This window comes from Strongylocentrotus purpuratus, unplaced genomic scaffold (assembly GCF_000002235.5).
Source record: "Strongylocentrotus purpuratus isolate Spur 01 unplaced genomic scaffold, Spur_5.0 spur5_scaffold_2, whole genome shotgun sequence".
Classification (NCBI taxonomy): domain Eukaryota; kingdom Metazoa; phylum Echinodermata; class Echinoidea; order Camarodonta; family Strongylocentrotidae; genus Strongylocentrotus; species Strongylocentrotus purpuratus.
Window position 1 is genome coordinate 14,172,613 of NW_022145605.1, and position 14,058 is coordinate 14,186,670.

The 14,058-nt window shown below is 39.6% G+C and overlaps 1 protein-coding gene across 1 annotated transcript; it reads right to left on the reverse strand.

The window, feature by feature from the left end:
- Window positions 1-4,639: 4,639 nt before the first annotated feature.
- On the reverse strand, window positions 4,640-13,581 carry LOC115926682. The gene is made up of 2 exons (XM_030991744.1): window positions 13,418-13,581; window positions 4,640-12,739 (listed from the first exon to the last, which is right to left on the reverse strand). Exon 2 carries the CDS (start codon window positions 12,610-12,612, stop codon window positions 7,147-7,149), a length of 5,466 nt encoding a protein of 1,821 aa, XP_030847604.1. The 5' UTR covers window positions 12,613-12,739; window positions 13,418-13,581; the 3' UTR covers window positions 4,640-7,146.
- Between the last annotated feature and the right edge of the window lie 477 nt (window positions 13,582-14,058).

The following is a 14,058-nucleotide window of genomic DNA, read 5'->3' on the forward strand; positions in this document are numbered from 1 at the left end:
ATCGCCACTATTCACATCAGAGTTGTGAAGGCTAGGGGAAAACACACGGACAATGAGACTTCACGCATCACTTCTCTTATATGCAGGCGGACCCAGGTTTTGTAAGAAGGGGGGGGGGGATGATTATCAGTAAATAACAACAACAATAACAAAATAATAATGAAATAAGTGGTGCATAAAATGATACTTTTCTTCCTCTAACGTTTTTGGCGCTATGTTCACATTGCTTTGAAAGTCCGAGATTTACTAGGAACTAAACGTTTTTCGCTGCTTTTAATACGTTTAAAATTTTCTTTACCTCACCACATTTTTGCATCGTTAGAATTAAGTTTTTTTGTTGACGTCATATACGCGCAGTAAAGTATATTATCGTACGTCACAACTTTTTGGTCGAGCAAGTTAATACTTAGTTCGCTCATATTCTTTCGGAGTTGCATTTGCCACAGAAGAAAGCACATATGAATGAGACCAAAAGAAGATTACTGACTTGAAAGGAGGCAAAATTGTGGTATAAAGGACATCCCATACCACCGAGTATCAGTGGAGGATCCAGGATTCCCTTAGGGGAGTGGGGGCCCGAGTCTGCAAAATGTAAACAAGATTCTCACTTTTTGAAGTTTTTTTGGCATGTTCGGGCTATCGTAATAAGCCGCAACGAGAAGGTGGGGGGGGGGGGGATAACATTTTCTTTCTTCTTTTTTTAATACTCGATGGACTTAAGATTTAGTGTGTACGGGGGGGCACGTGCCCCAGAACCCCTGGATCTGATACTGTGTTTTCGTAATGGAAAGGTAGCTTTCATAGACGGTTTGAGATTCTAATATACCAGGGACATCCCTGAGCATACCTTCTATTGTTTAAAATGCCCTATTCTCGACTTTTGCAAAACGGGATGAGGGGATAGGGGAGGGGTAATTCCCCTTGTCTCTCCATCGTCAGATCCGACGTGCATACGCTCGCCTGGCCTAATTTTCTTTTGTACGTTATATTTGGAGTCATTATGGTTTTACTTAAGACCATTTATTATACATGAATTGCAAGACTTTGCCTAATGGATGATCTGATCATGATGATCATATCCAGCTATTCGATGACTTCCAATAATATAATTTTGAGAAATACAAGCATATCGATTTCTTAAGTGGGTTCACTTTCTAAAAGATATTGAAACTGAGTAATGGCATTCATGAGCACGTTTTTATACATCCTAGATTCTACTCCATGGTTCCTTTTTAGAATTGCATTTGAATGTGTTTGCATCATTTAAAAAAAGGAACCTTATACGCATAGCTGCTATACAAGCCTTCAAAAAGCTTTTAAAATACACGCGTCTCATTGGATGAGAGAGAGATGTAAATATTATAGAAATATTCAATATCAAGCTATATTATTTACTTTGGAACCTTGAAACTGATATCAAGAGGACAAATTATTTGTAGAGAGATATGAAACTTCACAATCTGAAGTCGAAATTCTTATTTTTCCTATTTTATTTCACGCTTTTTGTGAAATTTCATATAATTCTGTTTGTGTGCTTTCCTATTACCAAGATTACTTTCAGAAATTAATGAAAGTAAATTCAGTACAGGCGTATATGTAATTTTGACCATGGAAATGTCAACATTTTCATGATAGCAAATACATTTTCCATTCATATCATGGACCAGCACAAGTTACTACAATATATCTTTAATACAATAATGTTACCCTCACTTTAAATCATTAATATACGACTTCAAATAAATGGAAACCCGAAGCTGTACTGTCTGTTTAAAAAAATAGACGTAGTAAAATGTAACAATGTTATGATAAATGTATAGTCATGTTAATGGTACCATGGAGCCATTTCGTGTCTTGAGTAAGTGTTAAGTTTCATGTGTCCTAGATTTTACCTTGATCAAGGCTTCTATCCCGCTTCTATACACTGTGTCCCGAAAAAAACTATACACTTTTGAAATGGCTGCCGAATAACAAATATATGATTCTAGGGGAAAAGTTATATATGTATGGAAAGCTCATATACTCATCTTTCATATGACACCAAAAGTTGCGAAAATAATTCATGCTTGGGTGAGCACTGCTCACTTTTGTAAAGGGTATGAAAATTAGGTTGCGCAGGAATTAGCCTTCCAATGTGTGAGAGGTAAATCCTTTGGAGCTTACGGAATTGAGGATGATATGACCAATTTATGATCAATTGTGATGAGTTTGGGTTTGCTGAGTGAAATGTTTGGTTTATGGGATTAACATTTTATGCATGAGTGAACAGGAATTGCATTTTTTATTGTAGCACTGTAACTTCCCTGTTAGACTCAGTGGTGTGTTCATGGGAGTCAGGATGGGGTGATGGTACATGTTGTTATTTCCATGTTACAAACTGTTATTCTCTTACATCTGTGACTTTGAATAAAAACCTTCACCCCACATTTCAATTATTGCAAGATTAGTTGAACATCTCATTGATTTATTCAATACCCGGGTAGGGATAATGTAAATCGAATATTCAAATACGGTTTGTTGAAAAAAGGAATGTCCAAGATGTCGGCTACTTATTCTTCAGGTAAATGGTAACTGAAATGTGGGGTGAAGGTTTTTATTCAAAGTCACAAATGTAAAAAATAACAGTTTGTAACATGGAAATTACAACATGTACCATCACCCCATCCTGACTCTCATGAACACACCACTGAGTCTACCAGGGAAAGTTACAATGCTACAATAGAAAAATGAAATTCCTGTTCCGTGCATAAAAGTTTGGTTTAATAAACCATGGAATTCACTCCGTCAGCAAATCATGAATTTATCATATCACCCTCAATGTTGTAAGCTCCAAAGGATTTACCTCTCACACATTGGAAGGCTAATTCCTGCGCAACCTAATTTTCATACCCTTTACAAAAGTGAGCAGTGCTCACCCAAGCATGAATTATTTTCAAACTTGTTGGTGTCATATGAAAGTTGAGTTTATGGGCTTTCCATACATATACAACTTTTTCCCCTAGAATCATATATTTTTTATTCGGCAGCCATTTCAAAAGTGTATAGTTTTTTTCGGGACACACTGTATAATTGAACTCTGATGACTTCTAATTGTGCTGGTACTACTTAAGAGCAATTTTTTTTTATAGTGAAGATTACAAGCGGACGTACAACGTCTGGGTAGATAGTTTATTCCTCAGCACTACATCCTGACTTATGGATCCTGCTGAGTATCGTCGTAGAAGTAGAAGTAGAAGTACAAAATAATTTGGAAGCTTTCTCAATTTGTGTGTGCCAGGGAGAATATATTATAAACGTTTTCTTCGTGTAAAGGATTGCTCTTCGAATCCACTCCTTTCGAAGTAATACAAGAAAAATTTAAAAATTTTGGACCCAACTGTTGTGCCACATGTGTTGGCAGTCCCATATATATACTCATTTCTGTATAAAGCACAGTGTGATTTACAATGGGAATGAGTCATTTTTTGTCATTTTCATTACCCCCAAACCTCACAAAATTCACAAATTCCTCTATGCAACGGAATCAACCTTTCTAGAAAAACTTCGAGACAGTTTTATTAACCTGTTGACTCCTAAATTCTCTCATTCCCATAGACTTAATACAGGAGTCACCCGGTTCCCGTTAGCAATGGGTTAAAATGCTTGACCAGCTCTCAACTTCATTAAGCTAACAAGACCGATAACAGACCGAACAATCACCTACATTACACTGTTTTGCCAATATTCGGTTGGTATGGGATGGGTTGGCGGTTTAATTAAATTCATACTGAGACGAGTTACCTAGGCTTAGGAACGAATCCATAATTTTAATACTCTGTTTTGTACTTCGCATGATTCCCCCGCAATTGTTTCCTTTTGACATCTGATTTTCTTAACGTTCTTTTTTCGTTATTTACGTGACCCAGAATTTAGTAAAATTATTCCACATATCCTGGAAGGTTTAAACCGAATTGGAGCGAAAAATTACAAAAATTACAAAATTATTTTTTACTTAAAGGGATAGTTGAGTTCTGTTTTCAGACCGTAAATACCTTCAAAGTGCATGGTTATTGCTCTTATTCTTATCTATGACATTTATAGTGCCCTTTTAGAACCTAAAATTGCTATGAAGGTAATTTTAGACCCCAAAATGTTTGAAATTTAGCCAATACCGTCATACCAATTCAGCTCCACTTAAAAAAACCATGGTGACCGTTAATTAATTATTTAATTAAAAGTAACAATACATGAGCCGGCTAATTGTGAGTGATATAAGCAACACGAAAATGCCAACAAGAAAGCCAACATAGGCATTGGCTGAAATACGACGTAAAAGGCGTTATTTCGTTTTTTTCTAACGGTTTTTTCAAATTTTTCAAAATATCTAATATTTGTGGTGGTACACAAGTATTAGAAATCGTAGTATTTCAGCCGTCTCTGAACCGATTTTGATCAAACAAAGATGATTTTGTCATTTGAATATTATGTTCTTTTAAATTTGACACTCAGTTTTTCATTATCTCACAACAAAATTATTTTGTGTAGCGCCCTCTGCAACAGAACTCAACTACCCCTTTAAGTGTTGTTTAGTGACTGTGACGTTAAATTCTGCTGAAGTGACCCCAACAGTAGGCTTAAAGAAAGGACGACGACATCCAAGTTGAGATACGTGCATAAAATGCAGTTCATCTGTAATATCAATAAAACAAACAAGCAATCATAAGCATGTGTACAAATTCACATGAATAAACAAACATCTATTGTATCGCACAACTAGCTTGCCATAAATGACCTCAATATGTATAACTGAGTAAAGAAAACCTTCAAGAATAAACTATGTGAGTAAAGCTCACTTGTGCAAACACAAACTGTATAACTGCCTCATTTATCTTATTCTAATGAACTGTCTCAAATTCTACCTTTGTTTACAAATATAACCCTTACAAATCATACCTCTCTATCTTGTAGGTTAACATCATACACAAATAAACCCTTGACCAGCCTTATTTCCTGCCTCTATCTTACACTCTTTACTTGGTTCCTGAACTAAATTTCTATTTGCTTCTACACCCTTGACATTCTTTATAACCAAGGAAAACAATTCATACTCTTGTTTCATGTCAATTATCATCACTCATTACACACAAATCTAGATTATCCTCAACACAAACTGATATATGCACAAATTGTGCATTCACACACGTTATCCTACGTTTGTCTATATGTGGTGCTACATGCACAGACAACATTTTAACGTACTTTTCATCTTAAAATTACAGAAAACTAGATTTATATCTTGTGCCATTTTTGGCCTCATACAAACAATTAAAGATTGATTTATACAAATAACAGCTTTATAGTACTTACAACATTGGGCTTGTCTCGATTGTCGGGGATTACTGATGGAATCACTGTCCACAAAACATTTCAAATTTCGTGACTTTTAGGCTGGCGAACTACAAACGCCCTCTTACGACCAAATGAAATTATGGTTAATCTGAACCGACGTCATGACAGAAAACTTTCTAAATCTTACATCCCGGCCCCTTAAATGCGTAGCCACAGCAAAGCATTTATCCAAATAACTTCAACTTCCATTCAAATTGTCTAACTTTTCTGTTAATAAAACACAACTAAACATTTAGAATTTACACTCAACTCTGCATAGCACATTCCATTAATTTCATTTACACAATGTAGTACATTACAGTAAATGCCTTTAGAGTGAATTTATAGCCTATACACAACAAACACTTGTCGTCTAAAAATGTATACCGACAGGTCAATTAAAGTAACATTGGGCAAAACGATCAGTTGCCTTAATAGAGTACACATTAACTAAATCTCAACACAATTGTTGACACTCTGTAGCAAATAACAATAACAAGGATTGTTAAAGTCCTTGACATTCCTTACACACTTTGAGTTATCTAGTGAATTACCAAAGGAAAATACGAAATATATCAGCTCAAACATAATGATTCTACATGTACCTCTATGCACTAGAGCTGCTAACTACTCAGAACTGTGTATTTCAGTACTCGATTCTTGAAACTAAACCCCCTTTTTTGTGAGTTTTCAAGCAAAATTCAGTAGCCCACCACTAAGTACAACAGGGTTACACACAAAAAATGATTTTCAAATTCAGAAAATGGTGCTTCTGTGATTAAACTTTCTCATCATTCGCAATCTTGAGTAAATTGTCAATTTACTTCCGGTATACAAAACTTTAGTTCAACTATCCCCTTCATATCAAATATCCTCTTTTGGGTCTATGCATCAAATATCAACACAATTCGGTTCTTTAAAGTTTCAACTTGAACTAGACACTACATATTTGTATGCTCATGCATTGACCAAATAACATGTTATCATGACAAATGATTCTCATTTGTAGTGGTCAAATATTTAACTCCTGCTCTTAGGAAAAAACATGTAAGAAATTACGTATGAATATCGTTCGAACAAAAAAATCTTTCAGCAATAGTCTCAGTTCAATACTGAAATGAATACATGTATTCTGAAGTCCATTATAGTCTTTCTTCAAGTATTGACTAATAAACATAATATGACATAGTCTATAACAAGGCTGAAATGTTTATTACTCTTCAAGAGTAGAGTTCACTGTCCTCAAATATAACGTGCCCGATTTACCTCAAGGGCACAATGTTACCGCAAATAGTCTTGTATAAAGTCTGAGGACTGTTTTTATCAATTTCTTGCGCTTAAACAAGTTTGTTGCTGTAAACGAGTTCTGTCTTGCGTCGACGTCAGTCTAACTTGAATATGATGATCAGGATCTTTCGCTTGTCACGGATCAGGATAATCGCGACATAAAAAATTCACAAGAGGCGGCGCTAGGCTCTCACCTCGCACGTTTAATTCATCGTGCATCAAATATAATTATCTCACATAAGAAACTAATGCTCCAATTTAGTCGTTCTTCGCTGTGGATCCATTTAAATTGAGATCGCTCTCCACGGTTCACCAATTTACGCTCTTTGCTTCTTCCAAAACTGAAACATGATGATCAGGATCTTACGCTCGTCACGGATCAGGAAAATTGCGACACAAAAATTCACAAGAGGCGGCGCTAGGCTCTCACCTCGCACGTTTAATTCACCGTGCATCAATATAATTATCTCACATAAGAAATGAATGCTCCAATTAGTCGCTGTGGTTCACCAATACGCTATCTGCTTCTTCCAAAAGACATAGTTTCTGCACAGGCCTGACTAGGATACCGGTGCTATGTTTCAGCTTCACCGATCGGACGAGCTTGTCCTTCCCAGGATAGGTTTCGATTACTCTTCCCGTCAACCACTTGTTCCTCGGCAGATTGTCGATAATCAGCACGATGTCACCTTCCTCCAGATTTCTCGTCTCTTTCAGCCACTTCTGCCGCTGTTGTAAGGAAGGTAGGTATTCCTTCACCCACCTGCGCCAAAATAAGTCTGCCAGGTATTGAATCTGCCGCCAGCGTCGACGTCCATACAGATCATGTTTCTGGAACACATCAGGTGGTAGAGCATTTTTTGACCTCAGGAGCAGCAGATGATTTGGTGTGAGAGGCTCTGCATCCCTTGCGTCATCAGATGTTATGGTGAGTGGACGCCCATTGATAATTGCCTCTACTAGACACATAAGAGTCGTTAAGCCCTCATCATTCAGAACCTGCTGCTTCATGACTGCATTCAAGACCTTTCTCGTAGTTCTGATTTGTCTTTCCCATGATCCACCCATATGGGATGCTCTCGGTGGATTGAATTTCCAATCAATTCCTTGTTGAAGGAGATTATTGTGGATCTTCTCCTGGTTCCATCGTTTCAATCCCTCCCTCAGTTCACGTTCAGCACCTATGAAATTTGTACCATTGTCGGATCTGATAATCTCTGGTTGTCCTCTGCGTGAAATAAATCTGTGAAGGGCATTCAGAAATGAATCCGTCTCCAATGAATGCAGTACCTCTATGTGTATTGCTCTTATAACCAGACAAGTGAATATACATCCATATCTCTTCACAGAGCTCCTTCCTTGTCTCACCATGTATGGGCCAAAGCAGTCAACTCCCACGTTACTGAATGGAGGTTTTTCTGGTACCACTCTATCTGCCGGCAAATCTGCCATCTTCTGTTCCACTGGTTTTGCACGTTGACGTTTACATGTGAAACACTTGTGTAGTACATGACGAACTGCTAACCTCCCTCTGATTATCCAAAATCGTTGTCTGAGTAGGGATAGCACATACTCCTTCCCTGAGTGACCACACATAATGTGGTAATGTCTCACCAAAAGCTGTACTACATGATGCTTGGAAGGCAAAATCACTGGGTGTTTTGTCTGCTCTTCTAGTGGTGCATTGTGTAGTCTTCCTCCAACACATATCAATCCTTCGTCTGTGAGTTTCACGCTCAATTTAGATAGTGGGCTGGATTTTGCTATTCGAGTGGGTGACCGTTGTGTAGTCTTATTTTGCTGTAAGACTCTGTACTCCTCAGCATAGGTCTGTTGCTGAACGTATCTGACAATTGCTTCTTCAGCTACAGTCATCTCATCAACTGTTACTGGCTGCTTCATATCCAGTAAATTCATATCTTTGCGTGCCTTTCTTCTCAAGCACTCCTTGACCTTCAGGATCCATGCAATACCTTTCTTCAGCCGGAACCAGGACGAGTAACTTTCAAGGAGTCTATCTGTCGCCTTGACTTCAGATTCGGCTGCAGCAAACACTCCAGTCTTGTCTTGCTTTACCTCTGGGTCATGCTCTAAGCTAGACTCATTCACTGTCAAGCTTTTAGGCCAATCGCATTCTTCTGACCACAAAAATTTTGGCCCTTCTTTCCATCGTCCAGTCAATTCCTCAGCTGTCAGTCCACGCGAGGCATCATCGGCTGGATTGACATCAGTGTTAACATGTCGCCACTGCCTTGGTTCAGATCCCTCATGAATGGTTGTAATTCTGTTTGCTACAAACGTATGGAAACGTTTATCCTCATTCTTCACATAATGAAGTACTATTGAACTGTCAGTCCAAAACACTGACTCTTGGAGCGGCAGATCCAGTTCCCGTTGTATCATACTGTCTATAGTGACAGAGAGTGTAGCCGCCATCAGTTCAAGCCGTGGGATTGTCATCCTCTTCAGGGGTGCAAGACGTGACCTTGCAAATAGTATGCTGCAGTGCACCTGACCCTCAACATCCTTCATCCGCAGGTAGGAAACGACTCCATAGGCTTTCTCTGAAGCATCTGCAAAGTGATGTAGCTTATACTCTGCTACCTTGCCAAAGTCATGTGGTTTGATGCATCTGTTGACCTGGAATTCAGTCATCTTGGGTAGTTCCTGTAACCATTCATTCCATCTCTCTATTTCCTTGCTTGGAATCTCCTCATCCCATGCAAGTTTAAGTCTGGTTAGTTCCTGCAAGATCATCTTAGCCTTTAGGATGAAAGGACTGGCGTAACCGAGAGGGTCGTAGATGGAAGATACAACACTCAAGATACCCCTCCTGGTTTGGGGTTTGTCCTTGGGTCTAAGTTTGTACAGCAAACAATCAGTTTCTACATCCCAGCTGATTCCAAGTGCTCTCTCGACTGGAAGAGCATCATGATTGAGATCCAGACCCCTCACATCTTTAGCTCTCTCTTCTTCTGGTATGGATTGCAGGACAAATGGGTTGTTACTGACCCATTTGGTTAATCTGAAGCCTCCTTCACTGAGCAAGACCATCAAGTCCGCAGCAAGTTTCACCGCTGTTTCTTCATTCTCAACTGACACCAGGCAGTCGTCCACATAGAAGTTCTCGAGAATGGCCTTAGATGCTTCCACTTTACCATTACCATCACCGTTTCTTGCTGTCTGACGAAGTGCATGGCTGCACACACTTGGGCTCCACGTACCTCCGAAGAGGTGGACGCACATCCGGTAGACCAGCGGTTCCTTGTTGAAGTCTCCGTCCTTCCACCACAAGAATCTCAACACGTCTCGATCTTCTGGAGGTACCCTCACTTGGTGGAACATTGCCTCTATATCTGACATGAGTGCTACTGGTTGCTGGCGGAATCTAAGCAAAACTCCCATCAAATTGTTGATAAGGTCCGGCCCCTGTAACACTGCATCATTCAAAGATACCCCTTGGTGCTTGGCCGCACAATCGAACACGATTCGCATCTTGTCAGGTTTTTGGGGATTCAAGACTGGATGGTGGGGCAAATACCAAACAGGGGTGTCCTTGGGTTGCCTAGTCTCCTCACTAACTTCCTCTGCATAGCCTTTCCTGAGGAGATCCTCTATGCCCTGTTTGTAGTTCACATACATTGCTTGATCTCTTTGCAATCTCCTTGCCAACGATTTCAAACGCTGTTCTGCACTCCACTTGTTATCAGGCAAGTTAGGTGGTCTCCTTCTGAAGGGCACCGGTAGTTGGAAATGTGCACCTTCCCGCTGGATGTCCCTCTCCCATATTTCCATTACCTTCTTGTCATTGACTGACATTGCCTTGTCTTTCTTAAGCACATCTGTAGCTTCGATCTTCCAGAATTGGCTGACTTGTTCCTCCAGTCTATCATTACTGTCAATGAAGCTAGATGTAGCTTTGGGTACACCATCTGAACTGGAACCTACAGGTCCACTCACTGACCAACCCAATTTGGTCCTAACAGCATAAGGGCCATGCTGTCCTCGTCTCACCTCGATAGGTATCAAGGCTTCAGGTGAATCCTGCCCTATCAACAGTCCAACTTCATGTCGTTCAATGATCGGGAGGTTGATTCCTTCTAAGTGATGATATCCTGAAATGTCATCCACATTGGCAATGTGTGTGTCTCTGATATTAATGGCGTCTCTGGTATACACACAGGGTAGCTTCACACAGTCTGTATCTGGTCCCGTGTCTGCAATCAGACTAATCACTGAGGTCTCTATGGGGCTATTACGCTTCTCCAGTGTTGTCAGGCTTAAACTTTGCTTCCTTCCAGTAGCATTGAGTTCTCTGGCCAAAGTGGCTGTACAAAATGTACTGGTTGAACCAGAATCCAACAGTGCATATGTATTCACAAATACATTCTCTCCTTGAGCTCTAACCCTCACTGGAACAATGGGAAGCACACACCTTCCGGCCCCTGTGACACACTTCTTAACGAACCCATTCTGGACTTGATGGACTTCGTTGTTCTGGGTTTCAACTGGAGCCTGTGTCGTTGTCATCCTTCCTGCAGATGAAGATGCATCCTGTGCAAAATGGAGAAATTTTGTGTGTTTTCTCTGGCATCCTTGTACTGAGCATCTTCTATTCAATCTGCAAAACCTACTGGTGTGGCCAGATTGCAGGCAGTTGAAACACAGTCTGTTGTCCTGAGCAAACTGAAATCTCATCTCGGGTGCCATGGATTTAAAACTGTCGCACCCAAACAAGGAATGTTCTTGCCTACACTTCAGGCACTTCAGGTTGACTGCTACTTCTGTTACCTCTGTAGCGTACATGTAGTTACTTCTTGTACTCTTCTTGTTGAAAGCTGGGTTTGAAGTTTCAACTCTTTTTGTTGTTGCTGTCAGATCTCCAAAGACAGGATCATTGGCTTCCTCAGCAGCGTTGGAGACAAACCTTGCCATGTCCGAGATATCGGGAGAACGCTCCTGCTGTCTGATGTCTCTCACCAACTTTAACCATCTACCTTTAAGGTAATATGGAAGTCTCTCAGCCACCTTCAGCAACTCTCTCTGGCTACTAATTTCCTGCAGTAGATCCATTGCTCGAAGAGTTTCCATGCTGATCTTCAACTCATCTGCAAACTTCTGCAGCCCCTTCCGGTCATTCGCATGGCAGATTGGACCAGTGGTTATACGTTTGATCCAGGCTTCTCCTATCTTGTACTTGCTGCCAAAGCGTTCCACCAACAGCTCTCTGGCTCGTTGGTACCCATACAGTGGTTCCATGACCATACAGCACTGTATGATGCCCTTAACTTCTCCTTCACAGCAATGATATAACTTCATAAGTTTTGTCCCACTATCGAGTGAAGATCGACCAATTAAGTTGTCGAACGACATCATAAATTCATGGAAGTGCAAAGGACTCCCATCAAACTTCATCATCTCTACATTAGCCAGACTGATAGCTTCCAACCATCGTTGTTGCTGAACTTGGGTCTGCAGATAAAATTCTCGGTCGTCTCGTGGTTGATAAGCTTGACCTGAAATGGGAGATGAAGCCATTTGCTGAGCTGGAAAAGGAATAGTCTCTTGTAGGAGCGCAGGTTCCTTGACATCATGATTGCTGACATGATGATGATGTTCCGTAGCATGCTCTGCACTTTCATGCACCTGCTTGACATTCTGCTGACTGGAACTCCTATTCCCTATACTCGACACCTTACTGCCACTCCTGTGTTGCTCATACACGTCTTCTTCTGCCTCTGCTGCGCTGAGCTTGGCACGTAAGAGTAACTTAGCCTTCCTTTGCTTAAGGCGTATTTCTTCGAGTTCTATCTCTTGTTCTTCCTGGAGAACTGCTAATTCTGCTGCTATTGCAGCCCTCTTGGCCCTGGTCCTAAGTCCAGATGACGTGGTGGAACTCTTCCCAACCTGACTTGCAGAATCCTCTGGATTGACATCATCAACACCTACTTGACTCATGGTGACGAATGCTAAAGCTGTTATGAACTTTGTGTGACGTTAAATTCTGCTGAAGTGACCCCAACAGTAGGCTTAAAGAAAGGACGACGACATCCAAGTTGAGATACGTGCATAAAATGCAGTTCATCTGTAATATCAATAAAACAAACAAGCAATCATAAGCATGTGTACAAATTCACATGAATAAACAAACATCTATTGTATCGCACAACTAGCTTGCCATAAATGACCTCAATATGTATAACTGAGTAAAGAAAACCTTCAAGAATAAACTATGTGAGTAAAGCTCACTTGTGCAAACACAAACTGTATAACTGCCTCATTTATCTTATTCTAATGAACTGTCTCAAATTCTACCTTTGTTTACAAATATAACCCTTACAAATCATACCTCTCTATCTTGTAGGTTAACATCATACACAAATAAACCCTTGACCAGCCTTATTTCCTGCCTCTATCTTACACTCTTTACTTGGTTCCTGAACTAAATTCCTATTTGCTTCTACACCCTTGACATTCTTTATAACCAAGGAAAACAATTCATACTCTTGTTTCATGTCAATTATCATCACTCATTACACACAAATCTAGATTATCCTCAACACAAACTGATATATGCACAAATTGTGCATTCACACACGTTATCCTACGTTTGTCTATATGTGGTGCTACATGCACAGACAACATTTTAACGTACTTTTCATCTTAAAATTACAGAAAACTAGATTTATATCTTGTGCCATTTTTGGCCTCATACAAACAATTAAAGATTGATTTATACAAATAACAGCTTTATAGTACTTACAACATTGGGCTTGTCTCGATTGTCGGGGATTACTGATGGAATCACTGTCCACAAAACATTTCAAATTTCGTGACTTTTAGGCTGGCAAACTACAAACGCCCTCTTACGACCAAATGAAATTATGGTTAATCTGAACCGACGTCATGACAGAAAACTTTCTAAATCTTACAGTGACTATTAATTTTTAAATACATCATCATATATATATATATTTATATACCTCACTTAAGTAATCCAGCCATCTGATTGGTCGAAATTGCATTCATAAACTTCAACTGTTCCTGTAAAATTCCCGGTAACCATGCTTAAAACATTTAATATTTTTAATAACCATGGTTATTAAAAAAATAGGTCAGTCTCCATGGTTACCCCATAGGTTTACGTGTTAAAAAATGGTTTGAGCGATGGAGGATACCGTATGTGTGCGAATAATTGGTCGGTAATTTCAATACAATTGAATCTCGATCGATCTTACCGACAATTTTATCTTGCATTGTTGACATGAAGACGAAAATAAACTTCCAAAAACAAAAAAACAACATCTGCCGATAGATCTTGATCTAAGTTCGTGCCAATATGCATTGCAAAAGTAAAAGAAGAGTCCGTATATGGAGCTTTTGCGAAGCATTCATCACACGCGA